Source organism: Hyla sarda, chromosome 9 (genome assembly GCF_029499605.1).
Source record: "Hyla sarda isolate aHylSar1 chromosome 9, aHylSar1.hap1, whole genome shotgun sequence".
Classification (NCBI taxonomy): Eukaryota; Metazoa; Chordata; class Amphibia; order Anura; family Hylidae; genus Hyla; species Hyla sarda.
Genome location: NC_079197.1, coordinates 4,593,575 through 4,616,866, shown reverse-complemented (window position 1 = coordinate 4,616,866; position 23,292 = coordinate 4,593,575). Strand labels below are relative to the sequence as shown.

The 23,292-nt window shown below is 40.7% G+C and overlaps 1 protein-coding gene across 2 annotated transcripts in view; it reads right to left on the bottom strand.

The window, feature by feature from the left end:
* NTNG2 (netrin G2) overlaps positions 1 to 23,292 on the bottom strand; it is a 191,347-nt gene that overhangs the window by 91,264 nt on the left and 76,791 nt on the right. For both annotated transcript variants that reach the window (XM_056540497.1, XM_056540496.1), the window contains one exon: positions 4,064 to 4,826. In XM_056540497.1, the coding sequence (XP_056396472.1) occupies positions 4,064 to 4,330 (267 nt within the window). In that variant the 5' untranslated portion in view covers positions 4,331 to 4,826. The remainder of the gene's footprint in view (positions 1 to 4,063; positions 4,827 to 23,292) is intronic.

Sequence of the window (23,292 nt, the reverse complement as noted above, 5' to 3'; positions counted from 1 at the left end):
TACAAAGTAGGAAAAGGGTAGTGATGTCTAAAAGCTTATGTGGGATGAGCGCTGGATACAGAGAGACTTCTGAGAGGACCTTGCAGCAAACACATCAATATTTTATTACGGAAAATAAAAATCAGCTCATTTGAAAGACAGATTATTGAAGATGAATACTGATCACCTGCTATAATGGTGGGATCCTCATTCTGCCATGTCTCAATATGTCATGGACGCTGATAGGAACGAGGTGCGTGCAAACTAATGAAAAGACATTAACTGTTTGCATTAGGGCTGTACGACAAATCAGTGTTTCTTAACTAGGGTGCCTCCAGCTGTTGCAAAATTACAACTCACAGCATGCCCGGACAGCCTTGCAACAGCTGGAGGCGCCCTGGTTTGGAAACACTCTCCTACGTAATAATAGGGGTGCGGGGGAACCATAAAAAATCTAATACTCACCTAGCCCTGGTCCCCATAGGTCTGCCGCAGATTCCATTCTCCTCTGTGCGGTCCCAGTATCTTCTCTGTCCCGGTATCTTCTCTGTCCAAGTGTCTTCTCTGTCCCGGTGTCTTCTCTGTCCCGATGTCTTCTCTGTCCCGGTGTCTTCTCTGTCCCGGTGTCTTCTCTGTCCCGGTGTCTTCTCTGTCCCGGTGTCTTCTCTGTCCCGGTGTCTTCTCTGTCCCGGTGTCTTCTCTGTCCCGGTGTCTTCTCTGTCCCGGTGTCTTCTCTGTCCCGGTATCTTCTCTGTCCCGGTGTCTTCTCTGTCCCGGTGTCTTCTCTGTCCCGGTATCTTCTCTGTCCAGGTGTCTTCTCTGTCCCGGTATCTTCTCTGTCCCGGTGTCTTCTCTGTCCCGGTGTCTTCTCTGTCCAGGTGTCTTCTCTGTCCCGGTGTCTTCTCTGTCCTGGTGTCTTCTCTGTCCCGGTGTCTTCTCTGTCCCCGTGTCTTCTCTGTCGCCGTGTCTTCTCTGTCCCGGTATCTTCTCTGTCCCGGTATCTTCTCTGTCCAGGTGTCTTCTCTGTCCCGGTATCTTCTCTGTCCCGGTATCTTCTCTGTCCCGATGTCTTCTCTGTCCCGGTATCTTCTCTGTCCCGGTGTCTTCTCTGTCCCGGTATCTTCTCTGTCTCGGTGTCTTCTCTGTCCCGGTGTCTTCTCTGTCCAGGTGTCTTCTCTGTCCCGGTGTCTTCTCTGTCCCGGTGTCTTCTCTGTCCCGGTGTCTTCTCTGTCCCGGTATCTTCTCTGTCCCGGTATCTTCTCTGTCTCGGTATCTTCTCTGTCCCGGTGTCTTCTCTGTCCAGGTGTCTTCTCTGTCCCGGTGTCTTCTCTGTCGGTGTCTTCTCTGTCCCGGTGTCTGCTCTGTCCCGGTATCTTCTCTGTCCCGGTATCTTCTCTGTCTCGGTATCTTCTCTGTCTCGGTATCTTCTCTGTCCCGGTATCTTCTCTGTCCAGGTGTCTTCTCTGTCCAGGTGTCTTCTCTGTCCCGGTGTCTTCTCTGTCCCGGTGTCTTCTCTGTCCCGGTGTCTTCTCTGTCCCGGTATCTTCTCTGTCCCGGTATCTTCTCTGTCCTAGTGTCTTCTCTGTTCTCCCAGCTGGTTTCAGGACCTTTCCTGCTCAGCCAATCAGTGATCACAATGGTGTCATGTGTCATGACAGTGATTGGCTGAGCAGGAAGGTCCTGTAAGTCCCATATGACACCGGACTGCATGGAGGAAATCTGCGGCAGAGCTACAGGGATCGGGGTGAGGTGAGTAACTGTACTTCCTGGTTGAGCAATTGCTCAGTACTAAATTCCCAGAATGCCTTGCTTTCCCCAGCTCTTCGTCATTGTCATCCCACCCTGCCTACTCCCCTTCCACAGCACCCCTACTAGTTCCCCATCCAGAACTGTTGCAGAATATCTTATTTCACAGCAGACTATCGCACAGTAAGGCTGCAGCACCTGCTGTAATCATTCCCTGTGTACTCCTCTGCCTGTGGTATTACTCAGCACAAAGCAGCATGCTGTAACTGCACCTCATTCTTCCCTTAATGTTCCAATAAAGAAATATATGTATATGTGTATATGACAGGGAGATGGTGATGTAGCTGAAGGGGCTGCTCAGGGGTGATGACATCACTCAGGGGGCGGGGCTAGAGCTTAGAGACAAGATCCAGCCACGCCTCCTGAGACAGCAGAAGATGAAGGGAGAGAGGGAGAAGCCGGGAAGCTGCTGACCCAACACCACACTGACAATAAGAGGACTATTTAAAGGGGTACTTTACTGGAAAAAAAAATTCTAAATCAACTGGTGCCAGAAAGTTTAATGGATTTGTAAATGACTTCTATTTAAAAATCTTAATCCTTCCAGTACTTATCAGCTGTTATATGCTCCACAGGAAGTTCTTTTCTTTTTGGATTTCCTCTCTGTTTGACCACAGTGCTCTCTGCTGACACCTCTGTCCATTTAAGGAACTATCCAGAATAGAAGCAAATCCCCATAGCAAACCTATCCTGCTCTGGACAGTTCGTGATATGGACAGAGGTGTCAGCAGAGAGCACTGTGGTCAGACAGAAAGGAAATTCAAAAAGAAAGAACTTCTTGTGGATCATACAGCAGCTGATAAGTACTGGAAGGATTAAGATTTTTTAATAGAAGTAATTTACAAATTTGTTTAACTTTCTGCCAGTTGATTAAAAAATGTTTTTTTTTCCAGTGGAGTACACCTTTAACTTCCTATTAGGAGAGGAGGAGGAGCCAGGGAGCTGCTGAGGCAACACCACACTGACAATGAGAGAACTACACAACTTCCTGTCAGGGAAGCAAAAATACTCTGAAACCAGGACAATTTGTGATAAAACTATAGTAAGTAAGTTATATGTCTTGGGGTGATAGTCTTATTTAAACACAATTTTCCAATACCAGAACACCCCTTTAAAACAAGCCTGTGCAGCCCAGAGAGGCAGTCAGGTGTACACCGGGTTCCTGTCTAGTTACTGATTCTCAATTTGTGGTCACCTAGATAGCAGGTACAAAACCTTAAAGGAGTACTCCCAGGGCTCAAGTCCTGCAGAAACGCGTGGGAACTGAGTTCCTGCACCTTTTTCACAGCAGGAACTCTGTTCCCATATGCAGGACCAGCCCTTTAGTTGAAATCTTGGGTGAGTTCCCAAACCTTTTCCCAGTACTTGACCCCTGGGTACTCTGCTGCTATATATCTTATCCCCTATGCAAAGGATAGGGGATAAGATCTCTGATAGCGGGGGTGCCGCTGCTGCCCCCCCCACAATCTCCCGCAGCAACTGGCATTCTAAGGCTGATTTCACACTATAAAATTCATCCGTTTTAAAGATCCGTCTGATGTTCCATCATGAAAACCCTGCAAATCGGCCGTTAAACATCCGTTAGAAAATCCCATTATAGTCTATGGGATTTTTACATTATCCGTTTTAATCCATTATAGTCCGTTATTAATAACGGACGTTATTTTGTGACGGAAGATAGTAACAAGATAAATAGTGCGTGCATTATTCCTTCCGTTCATTCTCCCGTCACAAAATAACGTCCGTTATTAATAACGGACTATAACGGATTAAAACGGATCGCATAGACTATAATGGGATTTTCTAACGGACGATTTGCAGGGTTTTCATGACGGAACGTCAGACGGATCTTTAAAACGGATGAATTTTATAGTGTGAAAGCAGCCTAAACAAACGCTGGGTTCCTGCAGCAGTGGTCGTGATGTCACGGCCACGCCCCCCACGTGCCGTCATGCCACGCCCGCTCCATTCATGTCTATGGGAGGGGGCGTGTCGACAGACACGCCCCCTCCCATAGACATGAATGGAGGGGGCGTGACGTCAGGATCACAGCCTCCATCTCTGAGCACCGGAGTACCCCTTTAATATACCGACAGCACCCTGCAAAATATACTGTGTGGTAGGGGTAAGAAACTGTACTCAGAGTGGGGGCGCTGTTGCATGAATGTCTATGGATAAAGAAGTGTGCCAGTAAAAAGTGGCAAAAACAAATATAACCAACGCCATGGGATTGGGAATGCCGGACGGGACGTGGCCCCATACACCTGACAGTACTCACATGTGTGCAGAAGTACTCTGCCGGGTCACCACAGGTAATTCCAGGGGGGTCCACCTTAATTATCGCATACTCTTTCATCACCATGGGCTTTGGTTGACAGGCATAGTATTCCCAGGAAGGGCCATCGTCAGATGTCACCAAGGATTTACAGATGTCATAGTGTCCCAATGCCACAGGCAGGCAGTGGAAGATGAAGACGGCCACAGGCAGCATGGCAGCTGGCGCAGACGGCGGTGTCCTCCCGGGGCGGAGACGACCACGTAACATAGGGGGACACTTCAGGGGGCTTATCTGCTGCTGTCAGGATCAGCATGGAAACACCTCATTGGCTCTTATGCTGACGCTATCGGCAGCTACGACTAGATAGTCATGTGACGTACATTCAGAGATCACGCAGAACATCTAGAACACGTTCTAGGTGATGCATAGATATTTCCCAACCATCCGGGTCTCTTTGTCTCTGCATCGACTCATAGAGGTGTTAGGCAAGGTAAAAAGTCAATTCTGGTGCACAGATCGGGACGACAAGATGGCGTCATGTTACTCCTCAAACATCTACTCATCTTTAGGCCAGAGGGTCCACATGAAGGGTCCGAGAAACCTCAGGACTTGGGTCCAAGGATATGGAAGAACCTTAAAATCCAAGGATCATATAGGTGCCACCTGTTGAGGCTGAAGCTGAACTTCGAAAGGTGACCCTGCAGTCTTCTCACCGGGACGTCCACCAATTCTTCTCCGGGGGGATGAGATCGACCGGCAGCGCCTGCAAGAAGAAGAGCGGACATGTTTACGTGGGGAAGAAAATAACAACGCGCTCGGGAAGTCGCTCTTCAGCTATTATATCTGGCAGCCACATCCACACAACAGATGCTTTGTCTTTTCTATGGAGACATCACTTTCCTTGTAAGATAATTACATTGATATCATAATAAAAAGGGGGGAAAAAATAATGGAAATGTCCAAGGAGAAGACACCACCTCTGGGTGATCAATGGCTCCAAGTCTACGGCATTGTCTATGAGTCACATGACACAGCGCGCAGACTGATGTCCTCCATACTTTACATTACATCTCTGCTCTATTAGGACACAGTTATGAAACTCCGGGGGGAAAACAAATGTTTTCAAATCAACTGGTGCCAAAAAGTTAGACAGATTTGTATATTAGAAAAATGTGTGCAGCTCACAACCAGGTATTCGAGGTTATTGTGGTTAAAGGATTGATCCCCACCAATCCAAATGGGTAAAAACTAAAACAAAGATTAACCACACCTCAAGAATACTACCCTAGGGTACACAGTGAATAATTGTTTGAGACATAAAGTTTTGAAAAAAAGTGCAGATTTTATTAAAACAATAAAAACCTAAATGGTTAAAAATATCAGAGCAATGTCAATGTTATCTTAAACTGTCATTGGGCCCTAATGACAGATTTAGAAAATATGAATATATATATAGCAACCACCTAATATAGAATAATCTATAGATGTAAAAAACAAATGCAATTTTTCAACGGCATATAATGATCCGGAGTCGACTATTAGTCCGGCACCTATGATGAATAAAAAAGGGCTGATAGTCCGGCACTTGAAATGGAAAAGGCAAAGTCACTTGATGGACTGATGTATAGGAAGGGGTCTTTTTTAGCACCCTGAAACGCGTCTAGGCTGATATCTAATCTGAACAGAGCACAATTTGCACGCACCACCTAGACTGAAGCCGGCCCAGAACTTTGTGCACCACTTGCTGCATTCATCAAACATCCTCTCCCACTGAGCGCATTACCAACCTGCTGCCTGCAATACCAGAACCCAGCCACGATCTCTCCAGCGAAGGTCCGATACACATCCAGGTATTTGCCGATACCACGGACCGCTCCCGAGAGAGTCTCCTGCCGAAGCTCATATCCATCCAGGCTCTCACGCCGGGATTGCTGCAGCCAACACAAGAATTTCAACTATCGGCCCGTCGCAGTACGGGACCAGCAGCCAGGGTGAGGTTGAACTTTGCATTTGTCTAACAACTGTGGGCAGCTTTTTATACACCTGTACATCAGTCCATCAAGTGACTTTGCCTTTTCCATTACAAGTGCCGGACTATCAGCCCTTTTTTATTCATCATAGGTGCCGGACTAATAGTCGACTCCGGATCATTATATATCGTTGAAAAATTGCATTTGTTTTTTACATCTATAGATTATTCTATATTAGGTGGTTGCTATATATATATTCATATTTTCTAAATCTGTCATTAGGGCCCAATGACAGTTTAAGATAACATTGACATTGCTCTGATATTTTTAACCATTTAGGTTTTTATTGTTTTAATAAAATCTGCACTTTTTTTCAAAACTTTATGTCTCAAACAATTATTCACTGTGTACCCTAGGGTAGTATTCTTGAGGTGTGGTTAATCTTTGTTTTAGATTTGTATATTACTTCTATATCAAAAATCTTAATCCTTCCAGTACTTATCAGCTGCTGTATGCACCACAGGAAGTTGTGTAGCTCTTTCCAGTCTATCCGCAGTGCTCTCTGCTGACACCTCTGTCCGTGTCAGGAACTGTCCAGAGCAGGAGAGGTTTGTTATGGGGACAGTTCCTGACATGGCAGTGGTGGCAGCAGAGAGCACTGTGGACAGACTGGAAAGAACTACACAACTTCCTGTGGAGCATACAGCATCTGATGAGTACTGGAAGTACTGGATTAAATAGAAGTAATTTACAAATCTGTTTAACTTTCTGGCACCTGATGATTTGCAAAAAAAAAATAAAAAATTGTTCCTCTGGATTACCCCTTTCAACTGGTGCCAGAAAGTTAAACAGATTGGTAAATTACTTCTATTTAAAAATCTTAACCCTTACAGTACTTATTAGCTGCTGTATGTTCCAGAGGAAGTTGTGTAGTTCTTTCCGGTATGACCACAGTGCTCTCTGCTGACACCTCTGTCCATGTCAGGAACTGTCCAGAGCAGGAGAGGTTTGCTATGAGGATTTGCTTCTAATCTGGACAGTCTCAGTAATTCAGGCTGTTTCTCCTCCATTTTTTCCTGCATTAAAGTCATATATGATCACTCCAGGGCTTCCCAACCAGGGTGCCTCCAGCTGTTGCAAAACTACAACTCTCAGCATGACCGGACAGCCGTTGGCTGTCCGGTCCTGCTGGGAGTTGTAGTTTTGCAACAGCTGGAGGCACACCGCTTGGAAAACACTGCTCTACTCTATTGTGTTCGGCTGTTTCGTTGTAGGTTTAGACTGTCCTTGCTTTACACTGCAGCTCTGCTTTTTCAGAATGGCTAAGGGTACGTTCACACGGGCAGATTACCTTCAGAATTTCCACAGCGTATTTGCTGTGGAAAATCTGCAGCGGATTGTGCTACCATTGACTTAAATGGGTCAGCAGAAAATCCGCAGTAGAGGTAGATTTGCAGATCTTCCTTTTGACCTATTGAAGTCAATGGTAGAAAAATCTGCTGCAGATTTCCCGCAGCAATTACACTGCGGAAATTCTGCAGGTAATTCGCCAGTGTGAACGTACCCTAAACCAGAAAATGAGTGTGGATTTCCACTGAAGCAAGTACACATTCTTTATAAACTAAAAAAAAAGCGCAAGTTCTTGCAGCATGTTGCAGGTTGTGTTTAGGTTTACTGAATTCTTCCCTATGACAACACTTCCTGTCTTAGGCTCAGGCAGTCTTTTTTTAAAAGCGTATCATCTGATTAGTTGCTATGAGGTCCATTTTATCAATAAAAATAAATAAAAAACATAGTGACAGGAAGTGTTGTCATGGGAACCTAGAGAAGCTCTTGTCGCACTAAGATAGTTAAAAAAGTTTAGCTTTTTTTTTTTGCCCCAAAGGGGCTTTCATTAGGGCATAAGTATATACGGCGGATATTTAATTAGTAAATATACATCAAATGCTAAACTAAGCGGCAAAGGGCAACGTGGGAGATGCAGCAATTAAATCCCATAAAACTACCGTAATAGAAAAAAGTCGCGTTTGTCGCCGCGGACCCTCGTGGCTCGCATGGGGCAGAGTTTTCAATATTTTACAAGAGAAAAGCAATTTAGGTCGTAACAGAAGCAAATTAAAAATTAACTTCCGTGTATATTAAACGTGTATATTACAAAACAGAGGAGGATAGAAAGTAAAAAAGACAAAAAAAAAAAGCTATCATGGCGAACGTGGCAGGAAGTGGGGGCGTGGCCTGAGGACGGAAAGGGGGAAACGGACCACAGCAAAGGTCGAGCCCCCAATTGTTTCCCATTAAACTACGACCTTTCCTTGATCTTTGGGGTCATTTTCAATTTTAGCTCCTCAGGGGAAAGTCCCGCGCTGGTTATCATCACTGAGGGGTGGGAACTATCAGCATGGGGCCCGTCTCTACAAGGGCCACATAGCAGACATGTATACCATTGCTAGGATTTTCTTCACCTTAGGCAATGAGTCACTTACCAAAATCCCTGTATTTGGGGAAGTAACTTAAAGGGGTTATCCAGGCCAAAACTTTTTTTTTATATATCAACTGGCTCCGGAAAGTTAAACAGATTTGTAAATTACTTCTATTAAAAAATCTTAATCCTTCCAATAGTTATTAGCTTCTGAAGTTGAGTTGTTTTCTGTCTGCTCTCTGATGACTCACGTCCCGGGAGCTGTGCAGTTCCTATGGGGATATTCTCCCATCATGCACAGCTCCCGGGACGTGACATCATCATTGAGCAGTTAGACAGAAAACTTCAGAAGCTAATAACTATTGGAAGGATTACGATTTTTTAATAGAAGTAATTTACAAATCTGTTTATCTTGCGGAGCCAGTTGTTATATATATATATATATATATATATATATAAAAAAAAGGTTTTGCCTGGAATACCCCTTTAAGGTGCCTAGGCCCCACTGCTAAATCTAAAAACATGGCCCCCACCTATCATGATGCTTTCACCGGGGGTAAAGAAGCCGTTAGCTCCTTAGTTATTTGGGCCCATCTGCAACTGTTATATCTGCACCCTCGACCTTAAATATTGAAAAATAGAATATTTAAGTCCCGCCCACGAGGAGCCAAGAAATGATGAACTAAATGTCTACTTTCTAACCAAGTTTAAATCCACTCTGCCCTTTATGGTTTATATATTGTTGGATTGTCCTGCTGTAATTGAGACTGCTGGAAATAATCCCCCCTCTACTTAAAGGGGTACTCCCGTGGGAAACTTTTATTTTTTTTAATCAACTGGTGCCAGAAAGTTAAACAGATTTGTAAATCACTTCTATTAAAAAATCTTAATCCTTCCAGTACTTAAGGCATCTGGACCCCAATGCAAAATCTGTAAGATGCCCCCACCTATTATGGTATTTTTTCAGGGGTAAAGGATCTGTTGAGTTTCCTTAGGTATCAGGACTCATGTCCAACAGATATATCTGCAGCCAACCTGAAATAGGAAAAATCAAGATTTTAAGTCCAGGAGACAAGAAGTCTGAATACACCGTGCCCTTTATGGCCTATATATTATGATGCTTTCACAGGGGGTAAAGGAGCTGTTGAGTCTTCTTAGTTATCAAGGCTCATGTCCAACTGCTATATCTGTACCCTCGACCTTATAGGGGTACTCCACTGGCCAGCGTTCAGAACATTAGTGCACGCGCGGTGGGGGTTGGCTACGCCCCCTTGTTCCGTCAGACCTCTACTCCTCAATGCAAGTCTATGGGAGGGTGCGTGGCGGCCGCCATGCCCCCTCCCATAGACTTGCATTGAGGAGTAGCGGCCTAATGGAACAAGGGGGCGTAGCCAGCCCCATGCAGAGCACAGCGTTCGGAACTAAATGGGAAGAAAACTAAAAGGGAAGAAAAAAAATATGAATATTTGAGTCCCACCCACGAGGGGCCAATAAATGCCAAATTAAAAGGGCAAATTTTGAACCAAGTCTGAATACACTGTGCCCTTTATGGTCTATATATTGTTGGATTTTCCGGCCATAATTGGGACTCAAGTGGCAAGTAAGCACCCCCTAAACCTAAATACTATAAGCCAAGAGAGACACATGTTCACACCATACAGAAATGGAAAATATTTGCTATCACAGCGCAGAGTAACTATATCCGTTCCGGTAATGGATCCTCAGAACTTATAGATTGACGTTTAACAAACACAATAAATTCCACTACAATGGTAAGTGTCCTGAGCTCTGCTGCGTCCTAGCAGTTGACATAGAATGTGGAGGCCTGTCCCTTTAAGAGGATTGAGGACTTTATTATTAGGCACGTTCATGTTGTAGGGGTCAGAGCTGAAATCTACAAGAAAATCAAGAGTAAATATTAGGTTTAGCGGTGCGGTCGCGGTGGGAATGGTAGGCGCACATTGATCTGAATTACAGCCTTCATATATCTATGTTAAGGTCTCGTTCGTCCCCCCTCCCAAAGATGAAGACCACCTGATTGAGACAAATGACTGGAGCCACCAAAAATCCATCTTTCATCCCATAGAGCCGAATGTTATTGAGATTGCTGGGAGCCGGGCACCTCACCCCCCCATTAACGCCGGTGGAGGATGATTACATGGCGGCTCCCGTCCACCATCTCATCTACACAACCTCACGTCTCATGCGGTTACGAATTAATGTCGGAGACTTTTCATCTACAAGTGTTACTGGTGCAGGAGGGAAACGGAGCGGCCAAAAAAAAAACAAAAAAAACTCATTAAATCTCCGATAATAGAATAATTAACCCCTAAGAACCGACACCGCAATATTGTGTCATTTAAAGGGACAGCACGTAGCGGAAGGCGAAGTTACTTCACCAGGACAAAAACTTCACGACGGCAAAATCATTAATAAAGGTTAAAAAACAGCATACAGGACAAAGAATAAAAAAAACAATAAGACAAGAGAAAAACAGGGCAAAGGTCTAAGAATTAAATAGTAATAAGATAAAGAAGCCGAGACCCATCCATAGATCAGAAGGAGAAAATACAATGGAACAGAGGTGTTCATGGGGGCAGATCATCCTCCAGAACAAGGATTATAGTAGTTATATCCTTGTATATAGGAGGCAGTATTATAGTAGTTATATTCTTGTATATAGGAGCAGTATTATAGTAGTTATATTCTTGTATATAGGAGCAGTATTATATTAGTTATATCCTTGTATATAGGAGGCAGTATTATAGTAGTTATATTCTTGTATATAAGGGGCAGTATTATAGTAGTTATATTCTTGTATATAGGAGCAGTATTATAGTAGTTATATTCTTGTATATAGGAGCAGTATTATAGTAGTTATATTCTTGTATATAGGAGCAGTATTATAGTAGTTATATTCTTGTATATAGGAGCAGTATTATAGTAGTTATATTCTTGTATATAGGAGCAGTATTATAGTAATTATATTCTTGTATATAGGAGCAGTATTATAGTAGTTATATTCTTGTATATAGGAGCAGTATTATAGTAGATATATTCTTGTATATAGGAGGCGGTATTATAGTAGTTATATTCTTGTATATAGGAGCAGTATTATAGTAGTTATATTCTTGTATATAGGAGGCAGTATTATAGTAGTTATATTCTTGTATATAGGAGACAGTATTATAGTAGTTATATTCTTGTATATAGGAGCAGTATTATAGTAGTTATATTCTTGTATATAGGAGCAGTATTATAGTAGTTATATTCTTGTATATAGGAGGCGGTATTATAGTAGTTATATTCTTGTATATAGGAGCAGTATTATAGTAGTTATATTCTTGTATATAGGAGCAGTATTATAGTAGATATATTCTTGTATATAGGAGGCAGTATTATAGTAGATATATTCTTGTATATAGGAGCAGTATTATAGTAGTTATATTCTTGTATATAGGGGCAGTATTATAGTAGTTATATTCTTGTATATAGGGGCAGTATTATAGTAGTTATATTCTTGTATATAGAGCAGTATTATAGTAGTTATATTCTTATATATAGGAGGCAGTATTATAGTAGTTATATTCTTGTATATAGGAGGCAGTATTATAGTAGTTATATTCTTGTATATAGGGGCAGTATTATAGTAGTTATATTCTTGTATATAGGAGCAGTATTATAGCAGTTATATTCTTATATATAGGAGCAGTATTATAGTAGTTATATTCTTGTATATAGGAGGCAGTATTATAGTAGATATATTCTTGTATATAGGAGCAGTATTATAGTAGTTATATTCTTGTATATAGGAGGCAGTATTATAGTAGTTATATTCTTGTATATAGGGGCAGTATTATAGTAGTTATATTCTTGTATATAGGAGGCAGTATTATAGTAGTTATATTCTTGTATATAGGAGGCAGTATTATAGTAGTTATATTCTTGTATATAGGAGGCAGTATTATAGTAGTTATATTCTTGTATATAGGAGGCAGTATTATAGTAGTTATATTCTTGTATATAGGAGCAGTATTATAGTAGTTATATTCTTGTATATAGGAGCAGTATTATAGTAGGTATATTCTTGTATATAGGAGCAGTATTATAGTAGTTATATTCATGTATATAGGAGCAGTATTATAGTAGTAATATTCTTGTATATAGGAGGTAGTATTATAGTAGTTATATTCTTGTATATAGGAGCAGTATTATAGTAGTTATATTCTTGTATATAGGAGCAGTATTATAGTAGTTATATTCTTGTATATAGGAGCAGTATTATAGTAGTTATATGCTTGTATATAGGAGCAGTATTATAGTAGTTATATTTTTGTATATAGGAGCAGTATTATAGTAGTTATATTCTTGTATATAGGAGCAGCATTATAGTAGTTATATTTTTGTATATAGGAGCAGTATTATAGTAGTTATATTCTTGTATATAGGAGCAGTATTATAGTAGTTATATTCTTGTATATAGGAGCAGTATTATAGTAGTTATATTCTTGTATATAGGAGCAGTATTATAGTAGTTATATTCTTGTATATAGGAGCAGTATTATAGTAGTTATATTCTTGTATATAGGAGGCAGTATTATAGTAGTTATATTCTTGTATATAGGAGCAGTATTATAGTAGTTATATTCTTGTATATAGGAGGCAGTATTATAGTAGTTATATTCTTGTATATAGGAGCAGTATTATAGTAGTTATATTCTTGTATATAGGAGCAGTATTATAGTAGGTATATTCTTGTATATAGGAGCAGTATTATAGTAGTTATATTCATGTATATAGGAGCAGTATTATAGTAGTAATATTCTTGTATATAGGAGGTAGTATTATAGTAGTTATATTCTTGTATATAGGAGCAGTATTATAGTAGTTATATTCTTGTATATAGGAGCAGTATTATAGTAGTTATATTCTTGTATATAGGAGCAGTATTATAGTAGTTATATGCTTGTATATAGGAGCAGTATTATAGTAGTTATATTTTTGTATATAGGAGCAGTATTATAGTAGTTATATTCTTGTATATAGGAGCAGCATTATAGTAGTTATATTTTTGTATATAGGAGCAGTATTATAGTAGTTATATTCTTGTATATAGGAGCAGTATTATAGTAGTTATATTCTTGTATATAGGAGCAGTATTATAGTAGTTATATTCTTGTATATAGGAGCAGTATTATAGTAGTTATATTCTTGTATATAGGAGCAGTATTATAGTAGTTATATTCTTGTATATAGGAGGCAGTATTATAGTAGTTATATTCTTGTATATAGGAGCAGTATTATAGTAGTTATATTCTTGTATATAGGAGCAGTATTATAGTAGTTATATTTTTGTATATAGGAGCGGTATTATAGTAGTTATATTCTTGTATATAGGAGCAGCATTATAGTAGTTATATTTTTGTATATAGGAGCAGTATTATACTATATTTTTGAACATAGGGGTTGGAATTCTGGTATCTGTAGTCCTTTTCACAATTGCTTGTTATGGTAGGAACCATGAATAAGAGATGATAAGAGGCTTATATAGAGTCTTAGTATATATTTTGGAGAATATTGAAGTCACTGCCTAAAGCACTATTAATCTGAGGAAGGGGGAGGTGATTCCCGAAATGCATTATTGTACTAGTATTTTATTATTTTATCTAATAATACGCTCAGAAGTACTTGTGGAGTTCATGAATCCTTCTTCCTTCACCAGAAGTGGCGGCGCCAGCTTTAAGGGTCCTTTCGCACCACTATATTGGAAGCCTAAAGCAGCTGTATACCTGGAGTCCAGCGCTTACAATATATATGTGGGGGTAAATCTCTGGAGATATGTGACATAAAGCAATGATTATAGCACTATAATATATTAAAGGGCGTTTTCTGCTTTTTCTGTCACTCGTTCCATTGAAGAACAGTACAGTACAGTGAGCCTCACCCGGCCTGGGACAATAGATTCTATTCACCGGCACAGGAGACAGGGAGGAGGACTGGCCGTTCCGTGCCTCCTTTAATAGACGCATTGTAAGACAAGTATCATATATTCTGTGTAGAGCAGTGGTGTCCAAACTGTGGCCCTCCAGATGTTGCAAAACTACAACTCCCAGCATGCCCAGACAGCCTAGACCAGTGCTTTTTTAAACTGTGGACCAAGCAAGGTGCCTCTAGCTGTTGCAAAACTACAACTCCCAGCATGCCCAGACAGCCTAGACCAGTGCTTTTTTAAACTGTGGACCAAGCAAGGTGCCTCCAGCTGTTGCAAAACTACAACTCCCAGCATGCCCAGACAGCCTAGACCAGTGCTTTTTTAAACTGTGGACCAAGCAAGGTGCCTCCAGCTGTTGCAAAACTACAACTCCCACCATGCCCAGACAGCCTAGACCAGTGCTTTTTTAAACTGTGGACCAAGCAAGGTGCCTCCAGCTGTTGCAAAACTACAACTCCCACCATGCCCAGACAGCCTAGACCAGTGCTTTTTTAAACTGTGGACCAAGCAAGGTGCCTCCAGCTGTTGCAAAACTACAACTCCCAGCATGCCCAGACAGCCTAGACCAGTGCTTTTTTAAACTGTGGACCAAGCAAGGTGCCTCCAGCTGTTGCAAAACTACAACTCCCAGCATGCCCAGACAGCCTAGACCAGTGCTTTTTTAAACTGTGGACCAAGCAAGGTGCCTCTAGCTGTTGCAAAACTACAACTCCCAGCATGCCCAGACAGCCTAGACCAGTGCTTTTTTAAACTGTGGACCAAGCAAGGTGCCTCCAGCTGTTGCAAAACTACAACTCCCAGCATGCCCAGACAGCCTAGACCAGTGCTTTTTTAAACTGTGGACCAAGCAAGGTGCCTCCAGCTGTTGCAAAACTACAACTCCCACCATGCCCAGACAGCCTAGACCAGTGCTTTTTTAAACTGTGGACCAAGCAAGGTGCCTCCAGCTGTTGCAAAACTACAACTCCCACCATGCCCAGACAGCCTAGACCAGTGCTTTTTTAAACTGTGGACCAAGCAAGGTGCCTCCAGCTGTTGCAAAACTACAACTCCCAGCATGCCCAGACAGCCTAGACCAGTGCTTTTTTAAACTGTGGACCAAGCAAGGTGCCTCCAGCTGTTGCAAAACTACAACTCCCAGCATGCCCAGACAGCCTAGACCAGTGCTTTTTTAAACTGTGGACCAAGCAAGGTGCCTCTAGCTGTTGCAAAACTACAACTCCCAGCATGCCCAGACAGCCTAGACCAGTGCTTTTTTAAACTGTGGACCAAGCAAGGTGCCTCCAGCTGTTGCAAAACTACAACTCCCAGCATGCCCAGACAGCCTAGACCAGTGCTTTTTTAAACTGTGGACCAAGCAAGGTGCCTCCAGCTGTTGCAAAACTACAACTCCCACCATGCCCAGACAGCCTAGACCAGTGCTTTTTTAAACTGTGGACCAAGCAAGGTGCCTCCAGCTGTTGCAAAACTACAACTCCCACCATGCCCAGACAGCCTAGACCAGTGCTTTTTTAAACTGTGGACCAAGCAAGGTGCCTCCAGCTGTTGCAAAACTACAACTCCCAGCATGCCCAGACAGCCTAGACCAGTGCTTTTTTAAACTGTGGACCAAGCAAGGTGCCTCTAGCTGTTGCAAAACTACAACTCCTAGCATGCCCAGACAGCCTAGACCGATGCTTTTTTAAACTGTGGACCAAGCAAGGTGCCTCTAGCTGTTGCAAAACTACAACTCCCAGCATGCCCGGACAGCCAACGGCTGTCCGGGAATGCTGGGAGTTGTAGTTTTGCAACATCTGGAGGGCCACAGTTTGGACACCACTGGTGTAGAGCCACATGGAGAATAATGGTGTTCAGCAATTTCCATACATAGAATATAGAAATATCCAGGATGGAAAGGAGCAGATTAAAGGGGTATTCCAGGCCAAAACTTTTTTTTATATATCAACTGGCTCCGGAAAGTTAAACAGATTTGTAAATTACTTCTATTAAAAAATCTTAATCCTTCCAATAGTTATTAGCTTCTGAAGTTTTCTGTCTAACTGCTCAATGATGATGTCACGTCCCGGGAGCTGTGCATGATGGGAGAATATCCCCATAGGAACTGCACAGCTCCCGGGACGTGAGTCATCAGAGAGCAGTTAGACAGAAAACAACAACTCAACTTCAGAAGCTAATAACTATTGGAAGGATTAAGATTTTTTAAAAGAAGTAATTTATAAATCTGTTTAACTTTCCGGAGCCAGTTGATATATAAAAAAAAGTGTTGGCCTTTAATACCCCTTTAAACCTCAGGGGAGCGAAGTCTTCAGCCTCTAGAGTTCCATATGGAAAGGCAGAGATGTAGCAGAGCTGGGATCAGTTTACCTTACAGTAAAAGAGTAAAAGTCCTACCGAGCTACTGTGTCTCATATGTAGCAGAACTGGAGCCACCGGCTGATACATCGGTCACATGTAACAGATCCAGAGTGATGACGCTCTTTGATACTTTTACACAGGACTGCAGGTAATTCTATGGCATTATCCATTATGTAATGACAGTTTAGATGCAAAACAGACCAAAAAAACGTATAAATGACAAATTCACCCCAGATACATCTGCAAATTGTGGGTACGAACATAAATGGGAGATGAAGATTAAGAAACCAGGGGGTCCGGCTGGGCTCTGTGAAGGGGCTCAGTGAGCAGATGGGCCGGATCCTTAATGAGAGGTTCTTATCTAATGAGCCTGTAGGTATTTGTACCAAAACAGAACGGCCATGTATTATTTATCTACAGCCAAGGTGCCCAAATCATCCGCTAATGGGCCCTATACATCTGCGTCTCATACATTACACACATCTATCTCTGTATCTATCTCATATCTATCTATATATCTCATATCTATCTATATATCCATCTATCTCATATCTATCTATATATTCATCTATCTCATATCTATCTATATATCTATCTATCTCATATCTATCTATCTCATATCTATCTATCTATCTATCTATCCCATAACTATCTATCTCATATCTATCTATCTATCTATCTCATATCTATCTATCTCATATCCATCTATCTATCAAACTCATATATATCTATCTATCTCATGTCTATCTATCTATCTCATATCTATCTATCTCATATCCATCTATCTATCTATCTATCCATCTCATATCTATCTATCTATATCTATCTCATATCTATCTATCTCATATCTATCTCATATCTATCTATCTATCTATCTCATATCTATCTCATAACTATCTATCTCATATCTATCTATCTATCTCATATCTATCTATCTATCTATCTATCTATCTCATATCTACCTATCTATCTAATATTTATCTATCTCATATCTATCTATCTCATATCTATCTATCTCATTTCTATCTCATATCTATCTCATATCTATCTATCTCATATCTATTTCTATCTATCCATCTCATATCTATCCCATATCTATCTCATATCTATCCATCTCTATCTATCTATCTATCTCATATCTATCTATCTCATATCTATCTCATATCTATCTATCTCATATCTATCTCTATCTATCCATCTCATATCTATCCCATATCTATCTCATATCTATCCATCTCATATCTATCTATCTATCTCATATCTATCTCATATCTATCCATCTCATATCTATCTATCTATCTATCTCATATCTATCTATCTATCTCATATCTATCTATATCTATCTATCTCATATCTATCTATCTATCTATCTCATATCTATCTATCTCATATCTATCTCATATCTATCTCATATCTATCTCATCTCATATCCATCTATCTATCTATCTATCTATCTATCTATCTCATATGTATCTATCTCATATCTATCTATCTATCTATCTCATATCTATCTATCTGTCTATCTCATATCTATTAACTCATATCTATCTATCTCATATCTATCTATCTCATATCTATCTATCTCATATCAATCTATCTGTCTATCTCATATCTATTAACTCATATCTATCTATCTCATATATATCTCATATCTATCTATCTCATATCTATCTATCTATCTATCTCATATCTATCTATCTCATATATATCTCATATCTATCTATCTCATATCTATCTATCTATCTCATATCTATCTATCTCATATCTATCTATCTATCTCATATCTATCTATCTCATATCTATCTATCTCATATCTATCTCATATCTATCTATCTCATATCTATCTCATATCTATCTATCTATCTCATATCTATCTATCTCATATCTATCTATCTCATATCTATCTATATCTATCTATCTCATATCTATCTATCTCATATCTATCTATCTATCTCATATCTATCTCATATCTATCTATCTCATATCTATCTCATATCTATCTATCTCATATCTATCTCATATCTATCTATCTCATATCTATCTATCTCATATCTATCTATATCTATCTATCTCATATCTATCTATCTCATATCTATCTCATATCTATCTATCTATCTCATATCTATCTATCTCATATCTCTCTCTCTTCCTCATGGCACGCTATCGGTTAATATTGCAGTACGATCCTTTAGAGAGATCCTTTTAATTGAATAATATTTTCCCTCTAATTACACCGGTTACAATCGCTCGGAGGATTATCGGACGCGACTCGTCCATATTTACATCTTTCTGGCCGCAGCGTCGACAATCTCCAATCCTGGCTGCCCTGGTGCCAACCTCACCCACCGCATGTGAACACGACCTTACACGCCGTCCCCAAGGTCACCGGTGCACCACGATGGAAGTTTGTGCCCCCCGGATCAGACATTATTATCTCCGCGCTCGGCGCTGGCGATCGATGGCTCTTCCCTCCTTTTAGAAGAACTTACTCACCACTGGGGACTGATAAGCAAAGTATTGTGAACATGAAATTAGATTGGCGCTGGATACATAAACCTGAGTTTCCCTTTTCTCTCGGTTATTTTTTTTTTTTCTTCTTTCGATTGACTCGACATTTTTCCTGGATGCATTAACCCTTTCCTACCATCACTAAAATACAAAAGGAGACCAGACATTGTCGTAAATCGTCGGCGCTGCTGTGACAGCATTTCCCATCTAGTGCGTCTTTTTTGACAAATGCAGAAAGTTCCATATGTGCATCGCTCACTACAGTCTGGAGTCTGCCAGGGCCTTTTAATAATCCGATCTGCGCCATTTTGCAGCTGCGCAGTTTTTCCTAGCTCTTTGTATACTGCCTGCCGGCCTGTTAGGGCCCCACGGGGGCTCCTCAATCCTTACTGAACCCCTATTAACTGCACCCCCTAAAATACCCTCTATGAACAGTCAAAGTAAAGGGGATAACTAAAGCAGTGGTCTGAAACAGTGTCCCTCCAGCTGTTGCAAAACTACAACTCCCAGTATGCCCGGACAGCCAATGTCTGTCTGAACATGCTGGGAGATGTAGTTTTGCAACAGCTGGAGGGACACAGTTTGGAGACCGTTGGACTATACCCCAGTTCCTCCAGCTGTTGCAAAACTACAACTCCCAGCATGCTCGGACAGCCGTTTCCCAATCAGGTTGCCTCCAGATTTTGCAAAACTACAACTCCCAGCATGCCTTGGCAGCTATTTCCCAATCAGGGTGCCTCCAGCTGTTGCAAAACCTCAACTCCAGCATGCCAGGACAGCCAACGGCTGTCCGGGCATGCTGGAGTTGTGGTTTTGCAACAGCTGGAGGCACAATGATTGGGAAACAGCTGTCCAGGCATGCTGGGGGGGGGGGGGGTGGCAGACAGGCAGCGGCATGAGAGGGCCACAACAATAAGCAACTTTTGGCCAAAGTGTTTACATTACAGAATCTGATCAAAAGCCAAGTTCTGACTCGATCCGCCATACATGGATCCCAAAGAGTTAACAAAGCGAGAAGACATAGTATGGGAATGATAACAGATGGGATGTTCTGCAGCAGTCTGTACCTGGAAGAGCTCGGCAGAGCGGCTTCACAAATACCATAGTAGTGAGTGTATATATATATATATATATATATTATATATAGAATGTGGGGAAGTAACCTGCCCCCCCCCGATATGAGGCCCCATTATAGGTGTCAGGTATATTCTGACGATATAACCAGGATCATTGATGTCGGGAGCCGATCATGATGGGAAATTGTATCAATATTCTAAAACTGAGACTTCTCTGAGAATCCATCTATAGAAGAGGACGAGATGATGGAGCGCGGACGGGAAGGAATCATATATATGTCTGAGAGATGTATTATCTATTGTATCTATACTGTATAATATCTAAACATCCCACTCATGTCTATTCTATCTATCATGCTTGAAATAGTCGCATGTGGACCTGAGTGCTGCAGCCTTCCTTCATATGACTATTGAGCCTTGACTCAGGCTATGTGGATTGTGGACACCTACACCGGACCTCATAGTGGTAGTGCTGCTTCAATATATCATGTGTATCTATCTATCTCATATCTATCCATCTCATATCTATCTATCTCACATCTATCTCATATCTATCTATCTATCTATCTCATATCTATCCATCTCATATCTATCTATCTCATATCTATCTATCTCATATCTATCTATCTCATATCTATCTATCTCATATCTATCTATCTCATATCTATCTATCTCATATCTATCTATCTCATATCTATCTATCTCATATCTATCCATCTCATATATATCTCATATCTATCTCATATCTATCTCATATCTATCTCATATCTATCTATCTATCTATCTATCTCATATCTATCTATCTCATATCTATCTATCTATCTATCTATCTCATATCTATCTATCTCTCTCATATCTATCTACCTGTCTAATATCTATCTGCCTGTCTATCTCATATCAATTTATCTGTCTATCTATCTCATATCTATCTATCTCTCTCTCTCATATCTATCTCATATCTATCTATCTCATATCTATCTATCTATCTCTATCTCATATCTATCTATCTCATATCTATCTATCTATCTCATATATATCTATCTCATCTATATCTATCTATCTATCTCATTTCTATTTATCTATCTATTTATCTCATATCTATCTATCTCATCTCTATCTATCTATCTCATATCTATTTATCTATCTATCTCATATCTATCTATCTCATCTCTATCTATCTCATCTATATCTATCTATCTATCTCATATCTATCTATCTATCTCATATCTATCTATCTATCTCATATCTATCTATCTATCTCTATCCATCTATCTCATATCTATCTCATATCTATCTATCTATCTATCTCTATCTATCTATCTCTATCTATCTATCTCTATCTATCTCTATCTATCTATCTCTATCTATCTATCTATCTCTTATCTATCTATCTATCTATCTATCTATCTATCTCATATCTATCTATCTATCTATCTATCTCTATCTATCTATCTATCTATCTATCTATCTCATATCTATCTATCTATCTATCTCATATCTATCTATCTCTATCTATCTCTATCTATCTATCTATCTCTATCTATCTATCTATCTATCTCTATCTATCTATCTATCTATCTATCTATCTCATATCTATCTATCTATCTATCTATCTATCTCATATCTATCTATCTATCTCTATCTATCTATCTATCTATCTCATATCTATCTATCTATCTATCTCTATCTATCTCTATCTATCTATCTATCTCTATCTATCTATCTATCTCATATCTATCTATCTATCTATCTCTATCTATCTATCTATCTATCTCATATCTATCTATCTATCTATCTCATATCTATCTATCTATCTCTATCTATCTATCTATCTATCTATCTCATATCTATCTATCTATCTATCTCTATCTATCTATCTCTATCTATCTATCTATCTATCTATCTCTATCTATCTCTATCTATCTCTATCTATCTATCTATCTCCCCCCCACCTTCCCTATATTGGAGTAGTTGCTATCATTGTGCAGAGATGGTGCTAACAGTTTAGAGAAGTCCCATAGAGCAGCAGAAATGCCTGTACTATAGAGTGATGACTGCAAATCTGAATATGTCATAAAATGGCTTAATATGCAGATCAAGTATCAGGGACGCTGTTTATTTGTCAATCCGGGGAGAATCTGCTTGCACTGCAAATGTTTCCATGAACTGATCCACTAACTGTATGAGGGAGAGAGGCAGGAGCCGCACACACAAACTAATGTGACATTACAGCTTCATTGTGCTGACTGCAACCACAACCCAGGGCAGGAGAGAGGGGGCGACACACACAAATATAGAGAGGGGGGGGGGGGGGGCGCTTATAGCCAAACTCCTATTCTAATCACATCTCCTGAGGAGGCACCCACCCTCTACACACAGATATATAGAGAGGGGGGGGGGGCGCTTATAGCCAAACTCCTATTCTAATCACATCTCCTGAGGAGGCACCCACCCTCTACACACAAATATATAGAGAGGGGGGGGCGCTTATAGCCAAACTCCTATTCTAATCACATCTCCTGAGGAGGCACCCACCCTCTACACACAGATATATAGAGAGGGGGGGGGGGGGCGCTTATAGCCAAACTCCTATTCTAATCACATCTCCTGAGGAGGCACCCACCCTCTACACACAAATATATAGAGAGGGGGGGGGGGGGGCGCTTATAGCCAAACTCCTATTCTAATCACATCTCCTGAGGAGGCACCCACCCTCTACACACAGATATATATAGAGAGGGGGGGGGGCGCTTATAGCCAAACTCCTATTCTAATCACATCTCCTGAGGAGGCACCCACCCTCTACACACAGATATATATAGAGAGGGGGGGGGGCGCTTATAGCCAAACTCCTATTCTAATCACATCTCCTGAGGAGGCACCCACCCTCTACACACAAATATATAGAG